General features: G+C 40.2%; 1 protein-coding gene across 3 annotated transcripts in view; it reads left to right on the top strand.

Moving 5' to 3' along the window:
- trappc9 (trafficking protein particle complex subunit 9) overlaps positions 1 to 16765 on the top strand; it is a 607852-nt gene that overhangs the window by 91768 nt on the left and 499319 nt on the right. For all 3 annotated transcript variants that reach the window (XM_060823567.1, XM_060823563.1, XM_060823570.1), the window contains 3 exons: positions 222 to 367; positions 9917 to 10002; positions 14361 to 14487. In XM_060823567.1, coding sequence (XP_060679550.1) covers positions 222 to 367; positions 9917 to 10002; positions 14361 to 14487 — 359 coding nt within the window. The remainder of the gene's footprint in view (positions 1 to 221; positions 368 to 9916; positions 10003 to 14360; positions 14488 to 16765) is intronic.

Below are 16765 nucleotides of genomic sequence, written 5' to 3'. Positions count from 1 at the left end.
TAATTGCTTTTAATTTTAAGTGAATAATTTTAAAATATCAAACTGGTTGCTTATTCTCATTGAGTTGTGCCTTTTTTAAAAAAAAAATCTACAAACAGTATGTATTTACTCAAGTTGGCTTTCCTATTTGTTTATTTTTGTTCTTTTCATAATGTTATGGTTCCCAAATGTAGTGTAGAAATTCTTAATGCTGTTAATTCTCTTGTTCCTTTTCCCATTAGGTCTGTAAAACTCTTGAATCTTCCAGTTAACCTCCGCCCACAAAAAATAAAAAATACACTCAATCAGAACACGTCCTCCAAGAGCCCTTTCATTTACTCACCAATTATTGCACATCACCGTGGTGAAGAAAGAAGTAAAAAAATAGGTGAAGTATTAATTTAAATAAAGCTTTTACATTCATTTACATGGTGACCCTGACGATCATTTGTCTGCATAGACTGCCATAGTTCAATAAGGTGGTCTCAAAATTTTTAGCCAAAGGAGTCCAGTATCATGGAGATGTGATGCATTAAACAATCCTCAATTAAAATTTGCGTCTTTTATAATGGGATATGATGGTTTCTGTTCTTAGATATTTAAATCCCAGAACTTGTAAATGCACGGGATGTAAATCCTAGATCATGCCTCACAAATCTTACTGAGTTCTTTGAGAAGGTGACCAAACAGGTGGATGAGGGTAAAGCAGTTGATGTGGTGGATATGGATTTCAGTAAGGTGTTAGATAATGTTCCTCACGGTAGGCTATTGCACAAAATACAGAGGCATTGGATTGAGGGTTGGTTTAGTGGTTTGGATCAGAAATTGACTTTCTGAAAGAAGACAGAAGGTGGTGGTTGATGGGAAATATTCATCCTGGAATTCAGTTACTAGTGGTGTACTGCAAGGATCTGTTTTGGATCCACTGTTTATCATTTTTATAAATGACCTGGCTGAAGGCATAAAAGGAATCGGTAGTAAATTTGCAGATGAAACAAAGGTTGGTAGAGTTGTGCATAGTGTCGAATGGTGTTGTAGGGTTCAGAGGGACATAGATAAGCTGCAGAGCTGGGCTGCGAGGTGGCAGATGGAGTTTTTTAGATTAGACTTATAGTGTGGAAACAGGCCCTTCGGCCCAACAAGTCCACACCGACCCGCTGAAGCGAAACCCACCCATACCCTTACATTTACCCCTTACCTAACACTACGGGCAATTTAGCATGGCCAATTCACCTGACCCGCACATCTTTGGACTGTGGGAGGAAACCGGAGCACCCAGAGGAAACCCACGCAGACACGGGGAGAACGTGCAAACTCCACGCAGTCTGTCGCCTGAGTCGGGAATTGAACCCGGGTCTCAGGTGCTGTGAGGCAGCAGTGCTAACCACTGTGCCACCGTGCCGCCCACTAATGTGGAAATTTGAGGTGATTCACTGTGGAAGGAGTAACTGGAATGCAGATTACTGGGTTAATGATAAGATTCTTGGTAGTGTAGATGAGCAGAGAGATCTTTGTATCCAGGTACATAGATCTCTGAAAGTTGCCACCCAGGTTGATAGGGTTATTAAGAAGGCATACGGTGTGTTAGCTTTTATTGGTGATGGGATTGAGTTTCAGAACCATGAGATCATGCTGCAGCTGTAAAAATTCTGGTGCAGCCACATTTGGAGTATTGCATACAGTTCTGGACACTACAGTATAGTAACGACGTGGAAACTTTGGAAAGGTTCAGAGCTGATTTGCTAGGATGTTACCTGGTATGGAGAGAAGTCTGACGAGGAAAGGCTGAGGGACTTGAGGTTGTTTTCATTAGAGAGAAAAAAGTTGAGAGGTGACTTATATAAGAGCATCAGAGGGTTAGATAGGTTGGACAGTAAGAACCTTTTTCCTCAGATAGTGATGGCTAGCATGAGGGGTGATAGATATAGGACAGATGTCAGAGGTCGTTTCTTTACTGAGTAATAGGAGTGTGGAATGCACTGCCTGCAACATTAGTAGACTCACCAGCTTTAAGGGCATTTAAATGGTCATTGGATAGGCAGATGGATGAGGATGGTACAGTGTAGGTTGGTTGGGCTTCAGGTTGGTGCAACATTGAGGGCCGAAGGGCCTATACTGTGCTGTAATGTTCTATTTTATAACTTCTAACTTTTAAATCACATTCTCCAGATAGCGCAGCATTTTAAACAATAGGTGCAAAGTCTGTCTGTGTCCCAATGTGATGTCAGACTGACACTCCCTCTGTGTAGTTTGAGTTTTACGTGGATTCATGCAGTTTTTGAGAAAAATGGGATATGAGGGAGGTTCTGTGTTGTGTGAGTGTGTCTCACAGGCAGTGGGGCTCACCTATGGTGTGACATGAGCCCAAGGTCCTGGTTGAGGCCATTCCCATGGGTATTGATACTATCAGCTTCTGCCAAGCCACTCTGCATTGTTTGCTTGTTCCGAAGTCCGCCTTGGAGGATGGTCACCTGAAAGTCTGAGGCTGAATGTCTCGGACGACTGAAGTGTTCCCCAACTGGGAGAGAACACTCCTGCCTGGTGATTGTTGTGGTGTCCATTCATCTGTTGTCTTAGAGCCTGCTTGGTATCGTGAGTGTACCATGCCTCAGGGCATTCTCGCCTGCAATGTATGAGATAGACCATGTTGGCTGAGTCACATGAGTACTACTGTGTACGTGGTGGGAGGTGACCCCATTTGTCATGGTGTTACCCATATCGATACCACTCCATGGTGAGGAGTCACTGAAACAACTACACAGTGATATCAACGAGTTTCATCCCGCCATCAGATTTACCATGGGCAACTCTCTCTCTTGTATCAGTCTCATTCTCGGACACGTGCATCTCCATCATGGATGGGCACCTCAGTTCCTCACTCTACCACAAACCCACAGATAACCTCATGATGCTACACTTCTATAGCTTCCACCCAAAACACATTCAGACAGCCATCCCCTATGGGATGTTTGGATGAGGAGAAACATGATGGACACTTGAAAGTGCTCAAGGATGCCCTCATAAGAACAATGTTCAACTCATCAACTGCCAGTTCTGACGTGCCACAGCGAGGAACCGTAATGACCGCCTCACGAGAGACACACAGGCTGCAACAGCCAGGGTATACTTCATTGCCCAGTATTTCCCGGGAGCCGAACGACTACGCCATGTTCTTTGCAGCCTGCAACAGATTATCGATAAGGATTAGCACCTTGCCAAGACCTTTGCTGCACCGCCACTTCTTGCCTTTTAAACAATCACCAAACCTTGAACAGATGATGATTCGTTGCAAACTGCTCAGTCTTCAGGGCAACAACACATTCAGCCCTGCCACAGCAGCTGCTGCAGGATGTGTCAGATTATTGACACAGCACCATTGTGGGGGCACCTCTCACCAAGTACACAGCAAGTTCTCTTGTGATTTGGCCAGTGTGGTCCAATTCATATGTTGCAGGCAAGAATGCCCTGACGCATGGTATACTGGCGATACCAAGCAGACATTACGACAACGGATGAATGGACAACGCGCAACAGTCACCAGGCAGGAGTGTTCCCTTCCAGTCGGGGAACACTTCAGTGGTCCGGGACATTTGGTCTCGGACCTTCGGGTGACCATCCTCCAAGGCGGACTTCGGGACAAGCAACAACGCAGACTGGCTGAGCAGAGCTGATAGCATAGTTCAATACCTTGGAATTTCCTCAGCTGAGACCTTGAATTCATGTCACGCTACAGGTGACTCCCCTGCACAATACACACTCTGGCACTCTGTCTGGGTCACTCCTATGTGCACACACGTATAAGCTTATGAGGTGAATATGTTTTTGCAGAATTACATATTATATTGCTCAAAGACTGCATGAATCCTTGTAACACTATACAGAGGGTTTGTCAGTCTGACGTAGCATTGGGACACGGACAGACTTAACACCTATTGTCTAAAAAGCTGAGCTATTTTGAGAATGTAATTTTAAAGAAGCTCTCAGATTTGCATATCAAAGAATAGAAATTAGCATATCCCATTATAAAAGATGAAAGTTTTTAAATCAACTTTGTTTACTGTATCACGTCTCCATACACTGAACTCCTTTGGCTACAAATTCTATGAGCATGATCTTGACCTTCACAACCACCTGATGAAGGACCAGTGCTTTGAAAGCTAGTGCTTCCAAATAAACCTGTTGGACTATAACCTGGTGTTGGGATTTTTAATGTTGTCCAGCCCAGTCCAACACTGGGTCCTCCAAGTCTTCATTTAAGAATGTTTCTTAACATGATCAATTGAGGAGAATTGGAGCAGCAATCAGTGCTTCCTGAGCAACGCCTGAAAGCTATGAATTAGTTGAAAACCAAGTTGTAAAGTACAGGTACACAATCCTTTATCTGAAATTCAAAAATCCTAAAATCAAAGACTCTCCTTTTGTGAAGTTTTTTTCTGTATATCTAGGTTGTTTGGTGTGCGAATAGGTGACCCAATTCCACACTGACTCAACCCATGCCACTCAAATGTGATGTGGTGTCGTGGCCCAGTTCTGGTAGGCGTCAGTTGCATTTCAGCGCTCGTAGTAGTCGCCAAACAGCAGACGCAAGTGTAAGTTTTTTTATTTCACTGTGAAAATGTCATTTATTCTCAAATCAGGAAAATTTCCGGAATCCTAAAATCAACTGTCTCCAAGGATTTCAGATAAAAGATTTGATAACCTATATTTACTTGGGAGAAACAGTTATGCCAATGACAATAGTTTGTGACTGCTCATTCATTGTTGGTGCTGCAACATAATATTTTTCATCATAATCAGCCACCATAATTTTCTTTTAAAGTTGACTATTGAATTGGATTTTTGTAAGGAGTGACAATCGCATAAAGATGACTTTTCTTAAAGCTAACTTAGTTTTGCACTTCTGACAGGAGATTCTGATCTTCAAATGTGACAGGTCCTATGTAGTGCAGGTTAGTTGGAGAATCGAATCCCCTGTTTCACAGCAGTCCGCTACTGTTCTCTGGTTTAAAAGTCCAGCATTAACGAAAGCCACTTTAATGGTTCTTGTGAGCAGTCAAATATATAGGGTTAACGTGAGGTTAAGGTGTCAGGTTGGTAAAGGGTACGTGGAGAGGGAAGGGGATTTGGGTTTGAAAGGTGCTGTCTCAGAATCTTTGAATTTCTCCATTGCATTCTTATAGATAGTACATCTTGGTGCTGAATTGACTGGCACTGCATTGACAGGAAGTGAATTTTTCATTGCAGTATTCCTAACCTCTGACCTGCTCTTGTAGCCACCTTAATTAGCTAGTCAAGTTGAGTTTCTGCTCACTGGTAACCCCAAGGCATCGATTGTGGGAGATTCATTTGTATGTATGACCTTTAGCCCATCAAAATTGAACTAGCTGAACTTCATCCTCAGTTCCCTAAGGTTACGAATACAAGAATGAACTTAGGAGCAAGAGGATGCCTTTTTCCTTGAGCCTGTTCTAACATGATGATGATCTGTGACCCAAGTGCATTGATCTCATCTTGCTTCATATTTGAACATAATGCAAATATCAACTTGGGAACTCAGTTTCCAAAAAGCACTGATCAATATTGATTTTTATTTTCTTGTCACATTGTCCAGTTGTTCCTATATAACTTTGAGAGTTTAAAGATGTTTGAAGTAAGTAATACTACAGAGAATTACTTCCTTGAGCATAAAGCAGGTTGTTTTGAGAAATCAGTTACTTGTTAGACTTTGAGTATTGGATAAATATTGATTATTTGGTAAGCTTGGAACACAAATTGCAGTTTGTGGTTCTTGACCTGAACAGGCCAATTTTTCTTTTCTGCAAAGTGCGGAATGTGCAATTCTGGTTGATTTATTACAAGAATGGAATCATGCAAAAAAAAGTACTACAAATGACACAGTTGCTTTAAATTTGTAGCAGAGAAGATTGAGAGAGGATCTCACCAAGGTATTCAGGATCTTTTGAGACCTTTCAGGGTTCAATGAACATCTGCCACTGAGAATCAGTGCTGAATTGACTGGCACCACATCCACAAACAAGCTTTATGTGTGTTACTGCTGCTACACTCAAATAAACCCTGGTTTATTTTCTCCATGTGAAGGGTTGAGATCTGGCCAGGCTGTAATTTGTGTTTTTTGTCAGACAGTTGTGACTGAAAGAAAACCGAAGTGATGGAGAAATTAAGTTGGTTTGGTGTCTTATTGCCAATTAAATATGTCTCTATGACTGAAGAATGCTTGAAGTCAATTTTGGAGGCAAATGTAGCAGGTATTGGTTACTTGGTTTGGTCTAGTGGTAATGATGAGAGCGCTCAGGGCAGTGGAGCAAAGCAAGAAGGATCATGCCTTGGTGTCATAGCATTTATTCAAGGAAAATCAGTTCTGGAATTGCAATAATGTGAATACAATGCAATTATGGAGGGAGAATCTAAACTTGTTAAACTTAATATCAAGAAGAAAGCACAAGGTAATGCATAGTGAGTGACTTTAGCATGTTTCCAGTGGCTCACCTAGCAGCGTTGCTCAGAATTAAATGATTTTTTTTCTCTCTTGGCGAGTTTTTAAAATTTCTGTTCCCAAATCTGTTTAAATCTCTTCCACTTAACATTATTTCTAATTGCATTCTTGTGGTTTTTTTTGTCTCTGTTTTTTCAAATGAATTATGGTTGTGTGGCAGGAAAGGAACTGCCAAGTCTGAAAGTTGCACCTTTTCTCAGCCACTTCATCTCTTTGCTTTCCCATCCTTCCACTATCAAGTCTCTTCGCTGTTCCACAGACCCACTATTCCTTTACACCTGTTGTCTCCCTGACTCTGTTCGTTCAATTTCTGTACCTTCTGCTTCCAAAATGTCTTTCCTTCCTCTTGCTTACTCATCACCATTTAGTTGCCAATAATCAGGATCATGGTAAGCCAGAGTCATCCACATCCAACTGCTGGACTCTTGCTACATGATGCTTATGTAGAGACACCGACAAGACTACTGAGAAGTGTCCACTCTGCAGAGTAATCATCTTAACCTTATTAAATGAAGAGGCTGTTGCTTGGTTCTGGGAATTTTTATTTATGAAATAAATAACAACTTTCTTGTTTAACTTCCTGTTCTTATCTCTGGCTTCTCTGTCCTTCAAGTGTGCTTGTGCTCACTGCCTAGCCATCTTTGCCCACTATTTGCGATCTGGTTTTTCTTCTCTACTGTTCCACATAAATAACTACTGTTGTGGCATTTTCTTGCCTGGAAAAATCAATGTCCATGGGGTTGAATTCCTGAGGTGAGGTGAGAGTGACAGCCCTTGATATCAAGGCTGCATTTGACTGAGGTGTGGCATTAAGGAGCCCTGGCCAAACTAGAATCTGTGGGAATCTTGGGGAATCTCCAGTGGTTAGAGTCATACTTGACACATGAGATGATGATCATGGTTGTTAGAGGTCTGTCACCTCGGCTCCAAGCAAGACATCTTTGTAGGAGTTCCTCAGGGTAGTGTCCTAGGCCAACTATCTTCAGCTGCTTCATGAATGACCTTCCCTCCATCGTAAGATCAGAAATGGAAATTTCATTAATGTTTGCACAGTGTTCAGCATCATTAACCACATTTCAGATACTGAAGTCCCCCATGTTCACATGCAACACTATCTGGACAATATCCAGGTTTGGGCTGATTAGTGGCAAGGACCGTTCACACCACACACATGCCAGGCTATGACTGTTGTTACGAAGGGGAAAAGTTCAACCCTCTCGGATAATTAACAGATTGGGGCTGGTGTTTCAGGTTAAGGTGGGAGTAGAGGTTCCCTTCTAATAATTAAACCAGAAACAGCCAGAGAAGCCTGCCTTGCCCCTCGTAATCTGTTAAATGAAAGGAATCCCTAATGTTCACTTTATAAGTAACAAGTAACTATTTATTTATTTATTTAATTCTAACAGTGAACAAATTAACAGAATTACTAAAAAAGTGAATATTTCACCCCTAACTACTAACTATTCCCGTACTGAACTAAAATTCATTTGGTATACGGCTGTTTCAATAAACACAGGTCCCACTTACATAAATCCAAGCAATAAGAAAACAATAAATTAAAATGTAGTCTCTCAAAATTTGCACACAATGAGTCTTCTGGAATGTCTGCCTTCTCCATTTTCTCTACAGTCTTTCTTCTATTAATCTCAAGTCACAAACTCCTTTCATCTGCTGATCCTGCTGTCAGGGATGTTTTCCCTTTAGTTTCTTTTGTCTAGGCTATGAGCTGAAAGTGCTGAGATACCTTTTGTGGATAGATGGTGCTTTCTCTGAGAGCTGAAAATTGTTATCTCTTCAGATGGCACTTGGCTGTCACCAATTTCCAAATGCCGCCCTGTTGTATATCCTTTGACCTATTAATTTCTTTACAATTGGATTGATTCAAAATAGTCAAAACCATCAGATTTAAATTTAATTGTTTTGGTAACTCGGGCCTGGTTTAAATTAATTGGCTAATATTCAAACTGGTTGACATATCATCAAAACAAGCCTCTGGTTTGTAGTCACACAGCCAATTGATAGATTTCAATTGCAGGACAGTCTGTTATCTGCAGCTGCTTACAGATACACTTTTCTTTGTAAATCTTGAAGCTTAGAAAAGGACATTACCTCTTAAAGGGACCACTCTTTCCTGCTATCATTTTTACAAGCATGTTCTAGCTTCCTGCCTTCCACTTCACGAGTACTCTAAATATTTGTAATACCATCACCAATAAGATTACAATCTAATTACTGTCCCTCGACATTCAACTATCAACATCCTGGGAATTATCGTTGACCAGAAATTCAACTGCACTTAGCGCATAAACACTGTGGCTGCAGAATTAGGTCAGAGGCTAGGAATACTGTAACAAATTATACTCCTTCTGACTCCCCAAAGCCTGTTCAAGGCACAAGTCAGGATTGTGATGTGATACTTCCAACTTCTTGGGGCTGTACTCATCCAGGTAACACTAAAGCTTGACACCATCCCAGATACAACAACTGGTTTGATTGGTATAGCATCCACAAGCATCCTCTCCCTCCACCACTGATGCTTAGTAGCAGCAGTATGTATTATCTACAAGATGCACTACAGAAATTCATCCAAGATACTGTGACAGCATCTTCCAAACCCATGACCACTTCTATTTAGAAGGACAAGGGTAGCAGGTATATGGGAACACCACCACTTTCAAGTTCCTCTCCAAGCCACTCCTCATCCTGACTTGGAAATCTATCACCCTTCCTTCACTGTTGCTGGGTCAAAGTCTTGGAATTCACTATCTAATGGCATTATGGCTCAATCCACAGTAGGTGGACTGTAGTGGTTCAAGAAGGCAACTCACCATCACCTTCTCAAGGGCAACTAGGGATGGGCAATAAATGCTGGCCCGACACCAGTATCCACATCCCTCAAATGAATAAATAAATAAAATCCTGTACTATGTAACACAAATAAAAATTTATAGTTGCTAGGCTGATCACTTTCCATGCTGACTTGATAATAATAGGCTCACTGCCATCATTTGCTGGGTGTTTGATTCCTGTTTCTCCTTGTCTGTTGTGTCTCTGACTCTTTGTCCTTTACAATTCTGGGTTGCTCTTTCTCGTTCTCTCTTTGAACTCTAGCACTCTTGACAAACAGCAAAATGACTTGGTGCAATGACCCATTATTATGTGATGATATGATGCAAAGTTAACATGGATGCTGCCTGAACTGTTGTGCTCTTCCAGCACCACTAATCCATAACATGGAAATGTGTTGTGTTGTAAGAAAACAGGATACAATGACAATACTGAATGGAAAAAAAAACATTTGTTGAAGAAGTGTTTAACTTAGGAATAAATATATCCCACAAAATGGCAGATATGACAAATAACCCTTCACTTCATTAAAATGTTATATTGTCAATAATCACTTATTGTTTTCTATTGCAACAGATTTCCTTTGGGTGCAAGGAGACGTGTGTGAAGTTCAATTGATGGTCTATAACCCCATGCCTTTCGAACTGAGAGTTGAAAATGTGGTTTGTTTTGCTTTTTCATGTTTGGCTTTTTTATTGAGTCTGACTTTGCTGTTTGCTGTTCCAAAAAATGATTTTGTCAGATACAAGGCAGAGACATGTTTCAGTTGACGATGACTGTTGTTAGACTTGTAATCGCTGACTTTTTTAAAATTAAAATTCATCCATTTCCAATGGGGAGATTTCAACCCTGGTCGCTGGATCAGTAATTGGATTGCTAATACCGTATCAATATCATGAGGCCATTGCATCCCCTGGAGGCCAGAAATAAATTTTTCGAAATCATCATGGGCATTTTTCTTGAGTGGACAGTTCAATAATATATAAATTATATTGAACCTTCTGATAACAGCAGGTTTTTAAAATTTAAATTCTAACTTTCTTTCTGAAGTATTCAGTTCATACTTGTGAAATGTGTATATAAGTCCTTGCATGATGCCAGAAATGGCATGTAGATCCACTGAATAGTTTTATGCTCAACTTACAATTTCTACTGATAGCAGCTGTGCATATATTACTGTTGGATGCTAGGCTACAAACAAATGTTGGCTTTACAAGATAGGAGTACCAGTGAAAGTTGGTCAGCTCAGTCTTTTCAAATCTCATTTCTTGTTGCCATTGAGGTTAGCCCAGAATCTGTAACAAATGTGGTGTTATCTTGCTTCTTTGCTTTCTGCCATTGTGTCAGAATGGAGTTTATGCTGGAAATTTGGTAATATCTTTTGATGAAGAAAAGGAAGTTGGTGAGAATTATGAGAGAGATTCCAGACATAGTTAACTATTTCGGACAAAAATTGCATCGTCCAATTGGGAGAACCTGAACAGAATATATGGACAGAGATGCGCATACAGGTCATTCTTCTCTAACGAGAAAAAATTCACCTTTGCCAACACTAAGCAATGTTTCTATGTAATCGCATTATAGCCAACACGTTTTAAAAGTTCATGCTTTACAAACAATGTCCCCAATTCGTCAATCATGTTGCAGCAAATTCATGTTGCAGCAGATTCATCAGGTGCTTTGTTATGCTACCTGTTGGAAATTATCCTATAATGAACTTTTGGTACATCGCACATTTTCTTTTCTTCGTCTAACATTTTACTTTATCTTTGAGAAAATGCCGAAGTTATCTTGTCTACTTAATGGAAGACATCTGTGCCACATTGACAATTGGCTTAAGTTTCATTAGCTTAATAATTTGTTCGTGACAATTTAAAGCTAATTTAAATATTTTATGAATTTTAAACCATTTGTCAAAAATTGTTGGCAAAATATTGATAAAATAGAACATAAAATGCAATCTTTAGTTATGGTGATTTTCTTTCCTTCAAAGTAGTTGCAATAATAAAGTGAACGTATTGAATCTATTCAATGAAGACCCTGAGAGAGACTAAAATTGCAACTAATTCTGTGAATGTTTCCAATTGTTGAAAAAAGAAGAGGAAAACTATATAATGAATATAGTTTAATCATTAAATAGCTGAAATGATTCTCAGATTTGAGTGACAGCATTATGGAGTTTCAGCAGCACCTTCTCTAGTAAATAGGGATTGGCACTACGCCAATCGGCCCAACTGCTCCATTTCTGTTGAGCATATATATAAGTTCAAAGTTTGTGCGAAGATTTGTAGCTTGGGTGCTTGTTGTAGTGGTTCTGTTCGCCGAGCTGGAAGTTTTTGTTGCAAACGTTTCGTCCCCTGGCTAGGAGACATCATCAGTGCTCTGGAGCCTCCTGCGAAGCGCTTCTTTGATGTTTCTTCCGGTATTTATAGTGGTCTGTCCTTGCCGCTTCCGGGTGTCAGTTTCAGCTGTCCGCTGTAGTGGTTGGTATATTGGGTCCAAGTCGACGTGTTTGTTGATGGAGTTTGTGGATGAATGCCACACCGGATCATCAACGCCACACTCACAGGAATCCGATTCACGAGAGAAGTAGAAAAGGATAGCCAACTCCCATTCCTAGACGTGATAGTATAGAGAACACCGAACGGAGAATTCACCACAAGGGTACACAGGAAAACAACGCACACAGACCAAGTCCTAAACTATGAAAGTAACCACCCCAACACACACAAACGAAGCTGCATCAGGACACTATTCAAAAGAGCTACAACACACTGCAGTACACCAGAACTGCGAAAAGAGGAAGAGGAACACCTATACAAGGTATTCGCCAAAAACGGATACCCGCGCAACTTTATCAACAGATGCCTAAGAGATAGACCACGGAACGAGGACATGCCACAACCAAAAGGACTAGCCACACTACCATACATCAGGAGCGTTTCAGAACTGACAGCCAGACTACTGCGACCCTTAGGACTCATAACGGCACACAAACCAACAGCCACGCTCAGACAACAACTTACTAGAACAAAGGAGCCAATACCCAACATGAGCAAAACTAATGTAATTTATAAAATACCATGCAAGGACTGCACAAAACACTATATAGGACAAACAGGAAGACAGCTAACAATCCGCATACATGAACACCAACTAGCCACGAAACGACACGACCAGCTATCCCTAGTAGCCACACACTCAGACAACAAGCAACATGAATTCGACTGGGAAAACACTACTATCATAGGGCAAGCCAGACAGAGAACAGCCAGGGAATTCCTAGAGGCATGGCATTCATCCACAAACTCCATCAACAAACACGTCGACTTGGACCCAATATACCAACCACTACAGCGGACAGCTGAAACTGACACCCGGAAGCGGCAAGGACAGACCACTATAAATACCGGAAGAAACATCAAAGAAGCGCTTCGCAGGAGGCTCCAGAGCACTGATGATGTCTCCTAGCCAGGGGACGAAACGTTTGCAACAAAAACTTCCAGCTTGGCGAACAGAACCACTACAATATATATGTTACATTTCATATTATAGAAATGTGGTGTTTGAAAGCTCAGGACCAGGGAAATCTGCAAAAGCTTGTTATTTGAATTCATCTTTTCTCTATAACATAACTTGGCATAATGGGGCATTTTAATTTTTTTTAAAACAAGTTAGAAAATGAGAAGATAATTGCAAACATATTTGTCCATTCTATTTCCATGACCCTTCAATTTCTTCATCCAATCTAAAATTGAATGTTTGCATAGGCTATAATCTTCAGCAATAACTAGATGATTGTCTTGACTGGATGCTGCTCTGCATTTCATCTAAGCCTGACTTTGATAGAAACAAGTGAATTCCTTCAGAACTTTTGGTTGTTGAGTAGTCAGTGAGGAAAAGATCTGGCCTTTTTTGTTGACAGCGTTCGCTGCCATGTTGTTAAATTAAATGTTTGGTCTTGAAGTTACCAAATGGATGGATGAATGCATGAGTAGGTGGGACAGTAGACAGTTGGGGGTTAGTCAGTGTGATTAGTTGTATGGTTGGGAGAATAGTCCAGCTAGGTTTGTATAAACTTATTATTTTGAGATAATACTTTTGACTATGTTTGAACCTATGCCCTCAAGTCTTCTGGTCTTGCATTCAAAATATAATTACTTTTTAACAAAAATGCATCATTTACGATAAATTGTTTTGAAATCCATGTAATGTTGTTTCGGAAAACGTTGTAGCCTAATATATAAAGATCTTTAAAAAAAAAATGCATGAAGATATTTGATGTTGATAGTTTGGTGCAAGATATTTTGAATATACTGCCAATTGTGTTTGAATGGTGTTGGCTCTACATTTTCAAATATATCAAATGCAAAATTGTGACAATTCATGGTGTGTTTTGGATCTGCTTAAAACAAATTGTGTTAATTTATGTTGTGAAAGTAAGAAAGATGTGCATATAGCCTTCTGTGTTATAATTTTGGACCAATAGTGACCTAGGATACTTGAAATATGACTAATTTGCAGACTTAGATTAAGATTTTTTTCCTCTCCATTTAAGTATGATATCACTTATTTAATTAGATCTATACAGTGTCTTACAGAATAGTTCAGCAATACAGCTTAGTTGATAAAATGCTACAATTCCTATCTAATAGTACTGTGGATGTACTTACGTGACATTAAATGCGGTGATTCAGGCATGTGACTCACCACCAGTCTCTTGAAGGCAGCTAGCAAGGGATAATACATGTTGGTCAAGCCAGAGGAGCCCACATCCCATGAATAAATAGTTGAGAATAAACTTCAGAATCTGTCAATTATGGGTGCATGATTATTCAATATAGGTAGCTACATTCAGTATAGAGGATTATATATTTAACGTGTTGAAAAATGAAGACTGTGACATTCCCATTAGTGTGTTTTCTATATTACTTTAATTAATGCCATATTTTCTAAATGAATTTACTCAGTATTGTTCTTTTCCCCTCACCTCCCCCTTTTCTCTATGATAATTTTGCAGGGACTATTGGTTACAGGTGTTGAATTTGAATCTCTCCCAGCTGCACTCTCTCTCCCTGCTGAATCGGGATTATACCCAGTGACACTAGTTGGTGTTCCGCGTACATCAGGACAGATTAATGTAAATGGTAAGAATTTAGGATAATTATCCGTTTAATTAGATAGTGATGACCTTATCTATTAAGATCATTTTGCTAATATATTATTGAATCACAGATGGAAACACCCCATTTGTTGTGCATGGCATGCTATCTACGAATGGTTGTTGCTGTTATGATTTTAAGATGCACTCCTCTCAACATTTAATTTGAACTTTGTTCAATAGGGAGCCCTAGACATAAATATACAGGTAGCTTCAACCTTAAATGAATGTCCAAGTGTGCTTTACAAAAGGCCTGAAGGAAGCAAACACTGAATTAAGAAATAGGTAATTAGGATAGGTGACCAAATGCATGCCTCGTTGTATGTTTTGAGGCTACTTGGAGGAAGAGATGGAGAAACAGGCTTGATGAAAGGGTTTTAGAAAGCAGGGTCTTTCTTGAAGGGTCTGCAGGTATCTGTGGGGGAGTATAGAACAAAGTGTGTAGAAACTGTAGGAAGAAGAACTTCACGTTGACTGGATGAGTTAGAAGACTTGGAAGGGGGTGAGCCAATAGTGAGGCCTGACTCCATATCTACAATTAGTTTTGATTGAAGAGAATGTGAAACTTCAAACATGATCATCACAGAGAAATAACATGATGGATAATAGAGTCTAGCTACGTGGCAGTAAAGGTTTTGTTAAATTGGACTGTGGGATGGGAGAATGGAAGATCAAAACATTAATTGTTTGCTACTTGATGAATTGTATGTGGGTACTGGATATTAGTTGGCAGTGTATTTGCTCCAATAAATGAACACTGTCGCTGCTGGTGTTAGGAGTGTTTACTTATAATGGATAACTGTATAATAAAATACATATGAAAGAATGTCAGAATTGGTCCCACTTTTATCAATCTTCAATGGGTTTTATAGGATATAACATGGCAGTACAGAAGAGATGTCTAAATGTAGGAAGCTTCGGATAGAAAACTAGATCCTAGTATCCAGTATTGAAAATGACAAAAGCAGGCGTAAATTGTTGGGATATCTTGATATTTCCACAATCTGAACCGAGTGACCAGTGGAATAATAAAATGGGTATGTGGATCCAAGAAACATCCATATCAAAGAGGCACAGGGATTTTGGCTTTGGCCTTGTTGCTTCTTACAAGAAGTTAAATTGAGGGTAAACTATATTTGGAACTGAGTGCCTTTCAGAGTGTCAAGAAGTATTTTCTTTTGTACTCCTTGAATGAAATTTGCAGAAGCACCATCTGTTAAATTCCTGAGAGGCATGGTCAGACTTTCAACGTTTCATGGTTGTTCCATAGAGGAATATATTAAGAACTTGAAGACATGATATTGAAGATTTACACAGTTCATTTTGAGGATCCTTGTATTAAACATAGAAACAAGAGCAGGAGGAGGCCATTCAGCCCTTCAAGCCTGCTCCACCACTCATCACTATCATGGCTGATCGTCCAACTCCATAGCCTAATCCTGCTTTCTCCCCATTATCTTTTGATGCTATTGTCCCAAGTGCTATATCTAGCTGCCACTTGAATACATTCAGTATTTTAACATCAACTGTTTCCTTTGGTAATGAATTCACATGCTCAACAGAAATGTCTCCTAATCTTCATCCGAAATGGTCTACCTGAATACTCTGACTGTGACCTCTGGGTCTGAATGCACCAACCATTGGGAACATTCTCCCTGTATCTACCTTGTCTAAGCCTGTTAGAATCCACTCACTGCATTCTCTCGAGAGTAAGAGCTCCTTCCTCCGAAAGGGAGACCAAAACTGCACACACTGTTCTTGGTGTGACCTCACCAAGGCCCGGTACAACTGCAGCAATACATCCCTGCCCCTCTTCTCAAAACCTCTCACAATCAAGGCAAACGTAGCATTTGTCCTCTTTACCTCTTGCTGCAACTACATGCTTATTTCCAGTGACTGGTGCATAAGGCCACCCAGGTCCTTATGGCACCTCACTAGTTACTGCCTGCCAATTTGAAAAAGGCACATTTAGTTCCTACTCTTTGTTTCCTCTCTGCCAGCCAGTTTTCTATCCATCTCAATACACTTCCTGTAATCCCATGTGCTTTAATCTTACACAATAATCTGTTATGCGGGACTTTGTCAAATCTTTTCTGAAAGTCCAAATATACCACATTGATTGGCTCCCCATGTCAACGCTATTAGATATTAGATTTGAAGGTCTTATGAGAAAAGTTTGAGACACAGGGAGCCTCCTGTGAAGCTGCTTCTGTGATCTTTCCTCCAGCATTTGTCGTGGTTTGAATCTGCCGCTTCCGGTTGTC

The sequence above is a fragment of the Hemiscyllium ocellatum genome, chromosome 4, assembly GCF_020745735.1.
Source record: "Hemiscyllium ocellatum isolate sHemOce1 chromosome 4, sHemOce1.pat.X.cur, whole genome shotgun sequence".
NCBI classification, from domain to species: domain Eukaryota; kingdom Metazoa; phylum Chordata; class Chondrichthyes; order Orectolobiformes; family Hemiscylliidae; genus Hemiscyllium; species Hemiscyllium ocellatum.
The sequence above is the reverse complement of the archived record's forward strand: the minus strand, read 5'-3'. Positions and strand labels throughout refer to the sequence as shown.